Consider the following 15,925-nt stretch of genomic DNA (forward strand, 5'->3'; position numbering starts at 1 on the left):
TTTAAAAACCTATCTTATCACCTCTTCTTTTGGAAAAGAACAGAAAGCAGATAGCAAAGTCCCAAGGGCAATTTGACATGGTACTGGAACTAAAAATACTATAGATTGTGGTTCTCGCCATATGAATAAATTACATTTTAAAATATATTCAAATAGAAAAGCTATTTTAAATGGTAACAATATTTCATAATGTTACTGTTTTATTGTATAACCTTCGTGAGCGTAAGTGACTTCTTTCAAAATCTTAACCAACCCCAAACTTTTGAATGGTAGTGTAGGTAAATATTGTGATGGAGGAACAAATGATCTACAACAGTAACATGTTGGTCTTGCAAAAGAGGAAAATCAGGTAGTCAAAACTCGCAATATTGCTTTAAAAGAGTGGCGTTGCCTGGAATTTAAGTCCCTAAGGGGTTTTTGGAGAATTGCCCTCCCCAGTCTCCACCCTGCACTGGGAAACCAAGCTGATTGAATTAGCCTGGGGATAAAAAGGTGTAAACCATCCTACACCATCCTTTAAGTGTAATCATAATACACTACATTACACCCTGGTTGGCCCACTTTTTTTACTTAAAGTCGGGTAACGTTTCAACAGGTTTATTTAGAAACTTTTTGCAAAAAGAACAGAACCTCTACTGCCAGCTTACACACTGACGTGCCTCTGAGTAATCAGATAAAAAAAGCTGTTTTAACATGATGGAAAAAGAACAGAACCTCTATGCCAGCTTAACACACTGACGTGCCTCTGAGTAATCAGATAAAAAAAGCTGTTTTAACATGATGGCCGTTGTGTAATCGTTTACTTTAAAAACCTATCTTATCACCTCTTCTTTTGGAAAAGAACAGAAAGCAGATAGCAAAGTCCCAAGGGCAATTTGACATGGTACTGGAACTAAAAATACTATAGATTGTGGTTCTCGCCATATGCACAAGTACTCTATGTACAAAGCCTATGGATAGGTTCAGGTTAAAGGGAGTTAACAGCTCTGTTATTCAGTTTAGACAACGCATACACACATTTTCCACTAAAACTTTAAATTATGGTCTTGGTGGTTACTTGGTTAGAATATCTGCCCCACAATTCTACTGAAGCCGAGTGTTATGATGTTGTTCCAAACTTGTATGACTTTCTTCTGTGGGACAGAAAAGATGATATTTTGGAAAAATAATGAAAATCAATGAGATCCAGTGTGGTTTTTTTAAACCCCACATAATTCCATTGCATGGACGCAAACACCTGACACTTTAAAATATCTTGTGTTCCTCAGTTTGGAACAAAGTGAGGGCAAGTAAATGACAGAATCTATCAAATTTGGGGTCAACTATCCCTTTAAAAGGAAGCTAAAAATTTGTGTAACAAAGCATTTGGCACGTTCAAATTCACACCAAAAGTCAGACAACAATGCATGTTATGCAATGCAGATTTTTTTTAATGCAGTATGACTAAGGAGAGCATTTACAAAAAAATTGAGTTGTACATCAAGCAGACAGATTACATTATACAGAAAACTCTGGAAAAGAGAGATAAACAAATAAATAGATCTACTTTAAAAACAATTAGCCCCCAACCCCTTCCCCAACAAAAATACTGAGTTGCGTTTGAACTGTACAGAGCCGCCGCAAGTCTTGTGCACAAACAGACCTGCATTTTTACAACAGAAGCCTTAAAGCAATGCCTTTGGTCTAAATTGCAAGTGGGGTTACATGCTACTGCCGTACTATCACTATGAAGCACATGACAATCACTTGCAATAAAAGAGCAAAGGCAGGCGTATTTGCAACTGGATATTGTATGCAACCTTCAGACACTAATCAGTTGGGGGAAGAGTTCAGTCGCAAACATGTCATCCCAAGAGCCCTCGGAGCAGACGGGGGATGAAATGTTACTGAAGGGGGAAGGTGACCTCTCGCATCCAGAGTCACTGTACGCATCCATCAGATATGAAGCCTTCTCGTAGCCGCTGAAGGAAGAGGCGTCAGAGAGGAAATCATCAGCCGCGTCTGGATTCTGATCCACCGCAGGGATGACCACTTCCTCTGGTTCGTCTTTGACAGACACCATTTGGACTTCCACCTCGATTTCTTCATCGACCTCAGAGAAGGCGACGTAATCCTCGCTTTTGACTTCGCAAATGCTCTCCTCACTCACCACCTCGGCAGGTTTGGTGTAGATGTGGTCAAAGTGGATCAGTTCATTAAGGGCTTCCAGCTTAACTGGTGCGGGCCCCAAAGCTGCAGGTGGGGAGGCAGGTACTTGCTCTCCTGCACCCCCAACCAGCACAAGCTCTTGCTGGGGTTCATGTGCTTCTGGGAGGTCTGTCTTGAGGAAGAGCTCTGGGTCAAGGATGTCCAGAATACCAAGCAAGAGATCAGACTGCAGGAGAAAAGACAATTGAAAGTGAGATTTTGTTGGTACAGTAAAAATGAGATTTGATGAACATAAGACAAAATAAATGAGCAGAAACAGTCAAAGAGATATGTCTAAAGCATAACGCCCAATGATCGAGAACTATAAACCTCTGAAAACCAAAAACTGCAGGATATTCACCTCAGAGTCTGAAGGGCCAGGGCTGTGAGTATCCATGGTGAAGTCTTCAGATTTGGGGACTGCTGGGTCTGCACCTGCTGCGGAGGCACACGTAGCCTGAGTGCTGCGGACTCAGAAGACCCGGTCACCAAACCCAAATCGCTCACTGCGGACTCCAGTACCTGAACCTAAAAGAGAATGAGAGGCATTAGTGGGACGGGGAAGAAAAGCAACACTTTGCAGCTCTTTTAACTGCCTGTTTGGCTAACATTAGCATGGGTTTTGTTGACAGTGCAACCAAGTCTTTTTACATTTTCTTTCTCTTCCAAGGTATCCAACCCCAGTCTCTGTCTTAGTTCCTCATTCTCACTGAGCAGATCGCTCGTCTTCGCTCTCAACAGCCTGTTCTCAACGTGAAGTTTCTGATTCTGTGGAAAACATGTCAAAATTAAACCATTCCTCTAAACAAAGAAGAAGAAAAAAATCCATGATAAGAGTCAAAGTACCTCGAGCTCCAACTCCAAGACTTGCTGCTCCAAGTCCCCCATTTTGGCCTTTTTTCTGTCTCTTGCTGTCTGTGCAGCAACTCTGTTCTTCAATTTCCTAAAAAAAAAAATTTAATCATAGCTATTAAACAGACATGTTTTGGCTAAACAACAAATATAGGATTTATCTGGGACATGATAGAGTGGGAAACTTTTTTCTTTTGGTGTGTTTATAAAATTATTTCTTTCTTATATATATATATATATATATATTATGAAGCATTCTTATTCTTATATATATATATATATATATATATTATGAAGCAAACTAATTTTGGCAGGTCAGACAGGTTTGAGGAAGTGGCGCATGCGCAGTCAAATTCCTGCCACGCAGGCAAGATGTGGATATATTGATTCAGAGGGGGAGGGACTGACCGGCAAAACCCACTTATCTTGGCTGAGATTCAAATTCTTCCGTATGCAAGGGTCAAATTGGTTCATTTTTATCATTTGCTGACATTTAAATACTATAACGTGTAACAGTTACACATGAAATGTCTAAAACTAAATATTGCTCCCCTGGTGAAATATTTCGGTTTAAACCGGTTTCAAACCAACCGAACGGATTAAAAGTCTGATGAAATGAAATCTCAACTCGTCTCACCTTCGAAGTGCTTTTTCCTCTGGGCTCAGATGTGTGAGTCTCTGCCTTTTGCGCAGTGGTGGTCCAGAGATGGTGGAATCGGAGTCTGAAGAGGGGTGGTTCGGTATCATGACAGATATGGACCGGCAGTATCCGCCCTGTGTCGCGCCGGACGAAGCGCTCGGTTTCCCCGATATCAGGAGGACTTTATGAGGTCCTCCGGTCCCTGCTGTAACTACGACCATGATGTATGGTTTTCTGGATTAGGATCTGTGTAAAGACCCCTTTCTGTATTGCTTAGGGGTGGGAAAACGTCTGAAAATTTGTCTTAGTTCCCCGTATTATTATCTTTCCCCTTCGACGTCTGAAAATTGAAGAAGTGGCAACGCTCGCGTTCTTTTTCTACAGTCGTGGTGCGCTGCGATTGGCTGCTGGGACCACTGACGTTTTGGACGTCAGTCCTTCCTTGGGTTAAAATAGCTGATGTAAATTTCATGGTTCCTCCGTGATCCTTCATACTTATGACATTATTGATATGGAAATCTTTTCAGAAATTCTTCAAGTGACTTCAAGAGTCACAAAAGAGTGTGACCTTATTAATTTATTACCTTATCTTACCTTATTAATACAATATTTATGTTATGTATTTAATCTCATGTCTTTCATTTTTATTTTTCCCATCTACACTTTGTAAATGTATTTTGCTTATTGACACTAAAAAGCTAATTCAATTGATGAAATGCACTGTTTTAAATGTTAATGTTTGTTAAAGCATATCAGCCTGTGGCAATAGCCTATTGATCACATTTGCCTTTTGAATAGGATTGCATTTTAACCCTTTCAGTTCATTGGGAAATGACGTCAAATAGTCAGGGACCCATTGAACCTTGTTTCAGAAGCTGCAGTTCAATGCTGCAGCTTATTTTATTGTATATTATTGTAATATTGTGTGTGATTGCATCAGAAAATCTCTTTTAAAATCCTCTTAGTTCATTAGGAAACAAGATCAAGTGGTTAAAATCCCATTCAAATGCCTGTGCATTTTGATCACTATACCATTTGAAGCAGGTCACATTGGCTGCATTTGTAACCGGCTCATTAGCAAACTTGAGTGAAGATGAAGGTCTGTCTATAGTCAAAGGAACAGCTGAACAAAGGAGAAACTTCTGAGGGGACTTTCATGTTCTAAACATCCCTCCTGAGAGTGAAAGAGTAGGCAAAGTGTGTTTCGCTGTTTGGACAGCATAAATTTGCTTGAAGTCTATGTTTGGAAAATACTTTTACATAAAATCTACATGTGATTCTGATAATGGGAACCCTCGTAGTAAAGATTTCAGAAACTTTCAGAAGATGTTTTGAATTTATCCATCTGTTTATGTCGATTGAATGTTTTTTTTTAAACAACAGATTATTAGGAATTTTGAAATAAATTTGGAAAAGGACTAAATATTGTATGATCTATAGGTGGTCCTCTGTAAGCATCCTGTGACAGTGCAGGAATTGTGTATTAAAAGGTGTAGCTGTGAGTTGCAGCCCGTTGAATGAAAAGTCTGTCACCTCAACTTCTATGTGGCTTGTGTGGAGAGCAAACAGCGGCAGTTTGCTTTACACAGAACTAGCCGTTGAATCAACATTGTAAACTTAGATGTAGAATTTACATGTCGCGCTGGAACATGGAGGGTATACAGTAGGCCGCTAGTAAGAGAAGTTAGCAGACGCCACTCGGTTTGACATTTTTAAGTGTGACTTAAGTGTCCAAAAGCGTCCAAATACATTTTGAATTCCCATTCCTTTCCCCACCTTTTAGGTGTGTCCCCTGTCTGGTGTTATAGTATTTAATTTATGATGTAACATGCCTGTAATCTCTGTTTGTAGAGCAGTGGTCTGTGAAAGGGAACTGAAACCTCAGCTTTTGAGTTGAGTTACTTGTTATTTAGCAGATGTTGCCACCCTTAAGCTGCTTATAGTACACTAATAAGAGGGACAGTCCCCACTAGAACAAACTGTGGTTAAGTGCCCCGCTCAAGGACACTAATACTGATAGGACAGAACTTTGATCACTGTACTTTTTCTAAACTAAGCTTGTTTGGGATTCAGCTATGCAATACTGTATGTGAGAGAAACATTTTTCTGTTCCTTTAGCTGCTCTTTTGCAGGGACATCTTTCTTGTTTCTTCAACAATATCACATATAAAACAAGAGAACAAAACTGTCACATTAAGTCATCACTCTGTGCATTTCTACTGAAAAATCTAACGGGGAGTCCCTGAAGAGCACCTGGTTTTCTCTCTCACTGAGCTAATGCATTAGTATTAGTTTTGGTCTACTTCCTGTGAAACAGGAACTATGTTTGAACAGAGCATGTTTTTGAATGAAGAAAAAAAAATATGTGAGTTGGCAAACTGACTAGAGGATGATGAAACTTAGCAGCAATTCCCGTTATAAGTGACTCTTGACAAAGTTGTTGTGACATTCTGCTACAAAGTTTGCCAATACATTATAGGTCAAACTGACTGTTAAAATATATTGGGGGTTAAACTGGCCATTAAAAAGTGCAATGTAGAGTCAGTGGTGCTAACATAATTTGCATTAATTAGCATTACAATTTATTCAGAGAGGCACTTGTGCACTTGGCTGCAGTTGAAAGTCTAAAAATACAACAGTACTCAGACTCCAACCAGATCTCATGAGAAAATGTAACTCACAAATTTGTATCTGTACAATGTGATTTGTATAGGAAAAGTAAGCATGACGCTCCATTCCTAAACCAAACCATAAGTGGAGCATGTGTGAAAACACACAAATGAGATTCATACATATTCATATGAATAGTTATAACCAAAATGTAAAATAACTACGAATTGTCACAAATTATCACAGTACTTTTCAGATCTTACTTTCCATATTTTTCAGTAAATGTAAAAGTCTTTCAAAGCAATGCTTATGAAATTGAACTGGACAGCCTCTCAAGGTTATGATCGTTGACTAAAACTAAAATCCTAAAAATGCAGTTTTATTACTTGAAGTAAACATGAACTGAAATAAAATATTAAAAATACAAATTATTTTATTTTAGCTAGTTGCCAATAAAACATTTCTCATTTCAGTTTAGTTTAAGCTGAAGTACTAAAAAAAGTAATAAAATAAACTAAAACTAGAATTTTATAAAAACGACATGGGCATATTTAAAAAAAATAAAAAAATAAAAAATAAAAATGACAAAACAACAAAATTACTAAAATTTATAATAAAATAAGTTTTTAAACAAAATATAAAAATAAAATCTAATTCAAAATATTAACAAAAAACGATAACAGTACATCATTGATACTGAAATAACACTACTCTGTGCCATGCACTTGTTTACAATAATGAATAAATAGAGCTATTCAGCACTAGAACAATGGATCACATTACAGCATGACAGAGATTGCTTTATTTATTTTTAAGCTTTTATGGAACAAATAGTAAACTAATTCAAAATTAAATGAGATTTATGCATTTCTGAATTGTTTTTGAGATACAAATTGTTTCAGAGTGTTTCTGAATGCTGAATTATGCAGTGTTTCATTAGTACATCAGTGTGTAGCATGTACTGAATCAAGTCCGGATAAAAGGTCAGATTGGGACGATGAAGATAATAGTGCAAGTGCATGATTTAAAGTGTTTTTGGCTGATGTTGTCTCACATTATCACTTGTTGACTTTTGCAGAATCCACAGTGACACTCCAGCGAGGGTGGGAACGTCTGTGGCATTTTACCTATTGTTGTGTGTGTTGTAGGGATAATGGGGCGTGGAAGGGTCACACCCGTTCACACACACACACACACACACACACACACACACACAGCTGGTTTACTCCCAAGGTTTGTACGATGTTTGCCCAATCCCAGATCACACTCTCGTATGTATGCAAACCGCCTGCTGCTTTCCCACCCATTTCAGGCAGAGAGTACTGGCAAACCTGAATTAATGACCTTTATAAAGATTTCTTGAGTATTTGTCCCTTTAAAGTTTGAGACTTTGCTGTTTAGACACCTTATTTAAGGTCTTATATTTGCCCTACTGTTCAAAAGTTTGGGGATGGTCAAAATACAGTAAAAATAATAATATTGTAAAATATTATTACACTTTAAAATAACATTTTATGTGTTTTAAAATGTAATTTATTCCTGTGATGCAAAGCTGAATTGTCAGCAGTCATTACTTCAGTGTCACATGATCCTTCAGAAATCAGCATTTCTTATTATTATCAATGCTGAAAACAGTTGTACTGCTTTACTTTTTTTTTTTTTTTTTGGAAACCATAATGCATTTTTCAGGATATTTTTCTTTGATAATTAGAAAGTTCAAAAGAACAGCATTTATGTGAAATAGAAAGCTTCTGTAATATTATATATGTCTTTGTGGTCACTTTTTAAATTAATTTAATGCATCTTTGCTGAATAGAAGTATTAATTTCTTAAAAAAAAAAAAAAAAGTAGTGAACAGTAGTGTGTATCATAGCACATCCTTGTACTCTTGCACATTTCATGTCTCATTGAAGCAACAATTGTGTAACCAGTTGCAAAACCTCAAAGGTGACACATCCATGGAAATTATCTCTGATTAAACGGTCTGGGATAGTGGATGTCTTTTTTATGTTTTATCTGAACATGAGATTATCAGCATTTGCATGTGTTTTAAATACTGGAAATAGATTAATCTCTTAGAAGAGCACTTTTTTTGAAGAGCGGTTAACTGTGTTTGAAATAAGAAATAAAGAAATAAATAAGAAATAAATCTGTAAAATAACAGAAAAAGTATCGGCAGCTCATTACCGGGACATTATCCATTAGACATTTCCATCAACTCTAAAACATAACGGAATGCAGTGTAAAATTCAAAATACAGGTAAAACACCTGTAAAAACCAAATATGGAAAATTTCTTCAAATCTATTCAGCTTTGTCAAAAACAGTTGTAAAGCAATAGCTTTAAAATCTATATTATTATTTAACTTGCAAATTCACTAATAAAAAAATATTATTACGAGGACAAAATATTACAAGCAAACTGCATAGCATATTGTCTGCTACTGCAAAGGCCTACCCAAAAATAAAAAATCTGTCATAATTTACCCTCATGTTGTTCCAAACCTGCATGCATTATTTCGGCTGCTGAACACAATAGAAGATATTTTGAAGAATGTTGAATGTTTCAGGTCCCTTTGGCTTCCATGGTATTTATTTATTTTTATTTTGAATTTTTTTCCCTCCATACTATGGAAGTCAGTGAGACCTGAAACCATTTGGTTATCAATATTATTCAAAGTATCTTTTTTTAGGAGTAATATATCTACACTAGCATATCAATGACCTCCAAGTTAACATTGACTAAATCCACAAAATCAATGTATGAATGAAAAGAAATAAAAATGTACTCACAGATAGAAAGTAAACAATTTTTGTGGTACATGGATTACATAGGCTTCAAGAACAAATAATTTATTATTATTGTCATGAATGAAGGTGTGCCTTGATCCAAAACAATTTGTTGTGTAAATTGTCCTAAATTTCATTAGTGGGATCTTGCTTATTGTGAGTGTGGTGTAATTGTTGTGGTGTCTCTGGCAGACTGTTGTTAGCAGGATAAGCTGCGCTTTGTTTGTGGAATAGCTGACAGTGCGGGGTCTTTGTTGTTAAGCCGTTGCGTCCCCCCCTTGACTCTCCCCTCCACTCCATCTGCCTGTAAAAACAACAACAACAACAGCTACATGACCCCAAACAACAACTCTCACTTTCACCCACAGGCCTTGCAAGAGTCTTTTGCTGAGAGGGGGATGTGAATGTACAGGGATGTGTGTCCACATCTCCCAAATAATGTACAATTAACTAAGAAACTGAGAGATAAGCTAACATTTGGTAACTAATTCGCTTCCGGCTGTAATGCATCATCCAAATTGAATGGAAAATTCTGAATTGGCTACGCACACAGTGAATGTCACCATGGTTATGTTCTACGTCTGTACTTTGAATATGCATTTCTTTTGAGGGTCATTTGTGCGTTTAGCCTGGTTTCTGTCATGCACTTAACTGCCTCGTGTTTGTGATCTTCTGTTCATTAACTGGTGTTGCTTTTGCAGACACTGAAGTGTTTGTTCACTCTGATTCACTGAAGCTTCACAGTCAACAGGTTAAGGGTGTATTTTCTCTGAAGCACCTCCTGGTGGAAAATAACAGATCACAGACCCAGAGGCAACAGTATCCCCACCTGAACTTGTAATTGTCACATTTGAAGACCATTGCTTAATTCATAATCGTATGCTAGTATACTACTCTTACTGTTTTTAGCAATCTTTTTAATGGCAGAAACAGTACAAGTACTATGCTAGTACGCGGTTCTGAACTCAGCACATGTGATAAGAATATTAGCCTGGAAAACATCTTAAAGGAATAGATCACCCAAAATGGGAGAAAAAAAAAACTCATACATTATGTACATGTCTTTCCTGTATGGAAGCCCATTTATCCCATATAAGAAAACAAACCATTTTTTAATCAAATCATTATTATGGGATTAAAAGATAAAATAATGACATAAAAAGATAAAACTATAATGTTGACATAAAACATAAAACATTCAACATTTTTTTGTCATAAGTATGACTTTTTATGTCAGTATTTCAAGTTCCCCCAAAGAAAAAATACAATTATGACATAAAAAGTTTACTTATAAATATCATATTATGACCTAAAAAGTTGACATTTTTGTTGTAATTAGGACTTTTTATGTCATAATTTACTTTTTTATCTCATAAATGATGACTTATGTCATAATTTCAACTTTTTTAACCCATAATCATGATTTGTAGATTACGACTTTTAATGTTGTTTTTTGACTTTTTGACTTTTTGTCATAATTATGATTAACCAAAACATTTTTTTTTCTTATATGGGGGAAACAGCCTTCCATAGTAATGTCATTAATTAAATTTTTTATTATCCCTATGTTGTTTCAAAACCAACTTTTTATTATTGATACTCAAGTTTTAGTGTGTCACACATTTTTGCCATTTCATTTGTTTTAGTTTGTGCCAGTTTAGCTCCAGCTGTAAGATTAATGGTTTAAGATGGGTTTGTCTGTTTCTATCAATTATAGACATGATAATTATATATAATGTAGGCCTATACTCCCCAGTAATTATTATTGTTGCTGGTTTCCTAAAGCTATGTTTGAAATAGAATACTTGTGTACTGCTTACTTTTTTATCTCATAAATGATGACTTATGTCATAATTTCAACTTTTTTAACCCATAATCATGATTTGTAGATTATGACTTTTAATGTTGTTTTTTGACTTTTTGTCATAATTATGATTAACCAAAACATTTTTTTTTCTTATATGGGGGAAACAGCCTTCCATAGTAATGTCATTAATTAAATTTTTTATTATCCCTATGTTGTTTCAAAACCAACTTTTTATTATTGATACTCAAGTTTTAGTGTGTCACACATTTTTGCCATTTCATTTGTTTTAGTTTGTGCCAGTTTAGCTCCAGCTGTAAGATTAATGGTTTAAGATGGGTTTGTCTGTTTCTATCAATTATAGACATGATAATTATATATAATGTAGGCCTATACTCCCCAGTAATTATTATTGTTGCTGGTTTCCTAAAGCTATGTTTGAAATAGAATACTTGTGTACTGCTTACTGCATACTGTGCACTATTTACTAGATGCTACCTATAGGTTTCCTAAGAGAATAGTGTGTAAATGCAACACTAAACGTTTCAATGCAAAATTATTGACACGTGACCTCATTACGTTGCACTTTTAATTGAGCAGTCCGAACAATCAAACAATGCGATAACAATAAATAATAATAAACATATCGGATGATAATGGTTCATCATTATGGATATGGAGAAACAGTGATAATACAATTTCTAAACATGAGTCTCAAGACTCTGCGTGAGATTTTCTAAATAGATGACTAGACGAGAAAGGCAACGTATTTGCTGTCATCTGGTGGAGAATAGAAGAAGCGCACACCTATTTGTGAGAAAAAGTTTTGTGACCTAAGAAATGTAATATAAGTAGTATACCTACCTTCCTACTTTTGGTGAAAAAAAAATGAATACAGTCATTTAATATATATATATATATATAATACTGCATATTTAAATTAACTTAACTTTTCGGTACATATGTAATATCAGCATAAACAAATGATTTTATTTATTTATTTTTTATCAAATATAATCTCAGGGCTAGACATACATGATTAGTAACTTGTCCAAACGCAATGTGAAGTAAAAAAATAAATAAAAAGAGAGACATATACAACCTTTGAACGTAAATATTTTATTTTGTGGCCTACAACAAGGGTCCAAAAAAAGGTCATAATGATGACAAAGCATGCGGAGAGGCTTCAAAGAGACGAGTGCGGCATTTTATTGTGTGTTGTTCTCTGGAGATGCTGGTCAAGGTTGTTAAAACAATGAGGTTCAAATTAAAATATGAGCAATTCATGGATGAACTTGCCAAGACATCATGTGGTAACGAGCTTAGTTTCCATTTGCTATGTTAAAAAGGAATAGAGAAGATGAAGGTGGCGGTTTATGTGTAGGTGAGAGACGAGGAAGAATAAATTAAAAGAAGCAGGAACCATAATCATGTCAGCCATATGGTCTGAAGTCATTTCCTGACATGCTGCTAATGTGGTTTAATCTATGTTGTCTCTAAAAACACAGAGCAGCCAGTTTCTTTTCACTGATCTCTCTCTCTCTCTCTCTCTCTCTCTCTCTCTCTCTCTCAGAGATAGAATATGTAATGTGTTATCTGAACAGTTGGCAACACTTTTAAAGGGATAGTTCACACAAAAGTGAAAATCTGTCATCATTTACTGAAAGACTGTGTTCTGTGAAAGACAACAGAAGATATTTTGGGAAACAAAAATTGTAGTGTCACTGAAATATAAATGATCAAAAAACAACACAAATAATCTCTCTATCTATCAATTCGATTCAAAATTGCTTTATTGGCATGACTGTAAATGATACAATATTGCCAAAGCTTAGTATACATGTACAAAATATGGTACAAACCATAATTTTGCATTATGGATTTTCAATGTCAAACAATCTATACATCAAATGCATTTGAAAAGTAGTAAGCATAAAAAAAATATCTATCTATCTATCTATCTATCTATCTACTGCATCAACTTTCTGATGATATTATTTAAGCTTTATCCATTTCATAATGTTGTTGGCCCCTTTATAATAATACAATATTTGTAGCTTTCTTCCCTTGTAAATAACTTCAGATTGAAGCAACGGCTAAATGAATAAGTGTATATGGTGAAAAATGAGTTTGAAGAAGAGCTCATTCTCTCTTTTTCTCCTTTCTTCTCTGCTTCAAAGTTCTCCTGCACTTGCACTTTCACGCTGATGCTGATCATCTGACATGAAAGCATGTTGGTCACTGTAAGAATTTACAAGATCACAAACTCTCTCTCTTTGATCCACACAAACTCTTTCTTCTCTCCGTTTCTCTCTGGGTTTGTAGTTCTCCCCCGAGCGTGTAGATCAAATCTGTGAGTGACTTGAGATCCTTTACTGTAACTTTGAGCAATCTACATTTCAAAGCATCCTTCCCTTATAGGAAAATCCATCTTCATAGCAAGCTCTATTTCTTTAGTGTCTTCACTATACCGTAAAATAGACTTTCTCTAACTCTTTTAAAATTTTATACAGTGATGCATAATCTTGTTTGTAACTAGATTTTTACATATTCTGAAGAAAATGTGAATGTGTTTGTCTATGCAAAACTTGCCGCTACTGTTGGGTGTTATAGGTAATAAATTCATTTATTTGTATTTTTTATTTATTTATTATAATAAACAGCATTTATACACTTTCTGTATGACACACAGTGTGTATAGAAAAGAATCACCCCCCTTTAAAATAATTACATTTTGTTGCACTGAGTAAATAACAGCTGGATAAAACAAAAACTGTGTCCTTCTTAATTTCAGGCTGCAAAGCAGCAAAATGTGATTATTTTAAAGAGGGGTGATTCTTTTCTATAACCACTGTATTTAAAACATAATTGTGTGGTGCAGTATTACGGAGTCATATACTTGTACATAATACATCTGAATGTGGGAAGGAAAATTAAACATTTAGCTGAAGTTAATGCAATTTAATTAAAAATATTTAATAAATAATTATAAAAATAAAAGATTAATAATAATAGTAATTTATTTATATTTTTTGTCATTCAATTGATTCTTTTTTTCATCAAAATTAGTTTGAGAAACAATAACCCCCCTGAAATAACCTATAGAAAGTGTACAACCACCGAGAAAAAGAACTTTATTACTGTTTTTTTTTTCTTCCTGAATTAAATGACTAAATTACTGGTAATTTTCTGCCAAGACATTATCCATTAATTTTATGGACATTTCTGTTAAACGCAATAAAGTGCAAAAATTCAAAATACAGGTAAAATACCTACAAAAAATAAATATGGAAAATTCCTTCATTTTATTACAATACATTGTTCCCTATTTTTATGGATTTTTTGCACGGTTATTACAGTTAACTAAAACTCAAATTAAAACCATAAAAAAAATTATTAAAACTGACAAAAACACACCACAATTACTAAACCTGTAACTAAAATTAAAATGAAAGTGGAAAATGTAAAAAAAAAAAATAATAATAAAATAAAATGACTAGAAATAGTATCTCAAAGATACTAAAATTGGATTGAAATTACACATTGGATTACTGTTATTCATGTTTTGTTGAAACTTGGACAAAGTAGTCATACTAGATAAAATATATACAATAGATCAGATAATAAACACAGCATTTATATATTCATTATGACATATTTAAACATAATTGTGTGGTGCGGTATTACTGAAGAACTGTGTGACTTCTGTTCAAAGCTCTAGTCCTGTGAGAGTTTTATCTGAGAGGAAGAGCCAGAGATCAAAGCTAAGTGATTTTCAGCACACACACACACACTCTCTCTCTCTCTCTCTCTTCCAACATGTTCTCATCCTTCTCTCCAGCACAATGCCAGTTGGGTTACTATAAATACCAGAGAAGCCATTTTGCATGTGTGCGATCTTCACAATGCTCTGGGAACCGTGCTCGTAAATCAGATGTCCCCACGGTGAATCGTGTCTTTGATGGGGCCCTGCTGACGTTATCCTCTAATGAAGAAAAGAGATGATGAGGAGGCCCTACTTTTGCGTCTGTAACTCACAACACTGGAGTGTATTATTACATAAAGCAATTAAGAGGCCCCTGGACACCCACAGATGGAAATGTTTTCTCCCACCGACTCTAAGAGGATGTTCCAGCCGGACGATATTGTATGTGTGAGAGGATGTCAATGTTTTGATTCGCACCACAAAAGTATGCTTAGTTTAATTCATAAAAGACAAAATCTAATAAGCCTTGTTAAAAGGTGCTGAAATTATTTTATGAAATTCACACAAACTCTCAAGGAGTGCACCTATATGAAGGGAAATACAGAAAAAGTTGAATACAGAAAAAGCATGCGCACACACACACACACACACACACAAGAGAGTGTATAGCAAAACCTCACTCACAGATGGCATTAGTTTTCAGAGCCACAGGTGATGGGCCAGTAGAATAAAACATTATGTTTTGCAAACGCACCACCAGAGGGCATGTTGAACTGAATTAACTGAAGTCTGTTCGCACTTTAATCTTCTCCGTTTCTTTTTCATGCACACACAAAACAAAACAATTGCGAATGGAGAAATGCTGTAATTGTTTGTGCATCATATGGTGCATCTACACCATATGAATCATAAACAATTACAGCATTTCTCCATTTGTAATTGTTTCTGAACAGCATTTCAGTTTCCTTCTAGGTCAAATGTTTTTTGAAATTCGTAACCTCTAACATTCGAGGAGGACTGAAGCTTAGGTACTTGTATGTGTCAGCGGTTTTTGGTTTTTATTATAACTAACAGATTTTTGTTATGGAAGCGTTTGCCCTGTCTGAATCATTTTTTTATGCTTGCTACCTTTCAAATGCATTTGATGTATAGATTGTTTGACAATGAAAATCCATAGTACAAAATTGGAATTAATGCATGCTTAAATAAAAAAGTTAAATAATCATAAACCATTTCATCATTTACAGTGTAAATGATATATATATATATATATATATATATAATTTATATAATAAATTTTTTGAGATTTTTAATTATTTCTAACTATATTTTAAAGA

General features: G+C 35.0%; 1 protein-coding gene across 1 annotated transcript; it reads right to left on the reverse strand.

Annotated features, from left to right (window-relative positions):
* Positions 1 to 1,412: 1,412 nt before the first annotated feature.
* On the reverse strand, positions 1,413 to 4,078 carry LOC107755872 (uncharacterized). Its single transcript, XM_074560238.1, is given in 6 exon segments — positions 1,413 to 2,374; positions 2,549 to 2,632; positions 2,635 to 2,715; positions 2,839 to 2,955; positions 3,034 to 3,130; positions 3,677 to 4,078. Coding segments are annotated over 6 exon segments (1,176 nt in total). The 5' UTR covers positions 3,901 to 4,078; the 3' UTR covers positions 1,413 to 1,801.
* Positions 4,079 to 15,925: the final 11,847 nt, after the last annotated feature.

The sequence above is a fragment of the Sinocyclocheilus rhinocerous genome, unplaced genomic scaffold (assembly GCF_001515625.1).
Source record: "Sinocyclocheilus rhinocerous isolate Xijiao unplaced genomic scaffold, SAMN03320098_v1.1 scaffold352, whole genome shotgun sequence".
NCBI classification, from domain to species: domain Eukaryota; kingdom Metazoa; phylum Chordata; class Actinopteri; order Cypriniformes; family Cyprinidae; genus Sinocyclocheilus; species Sinocyclocheilus rhinocerous.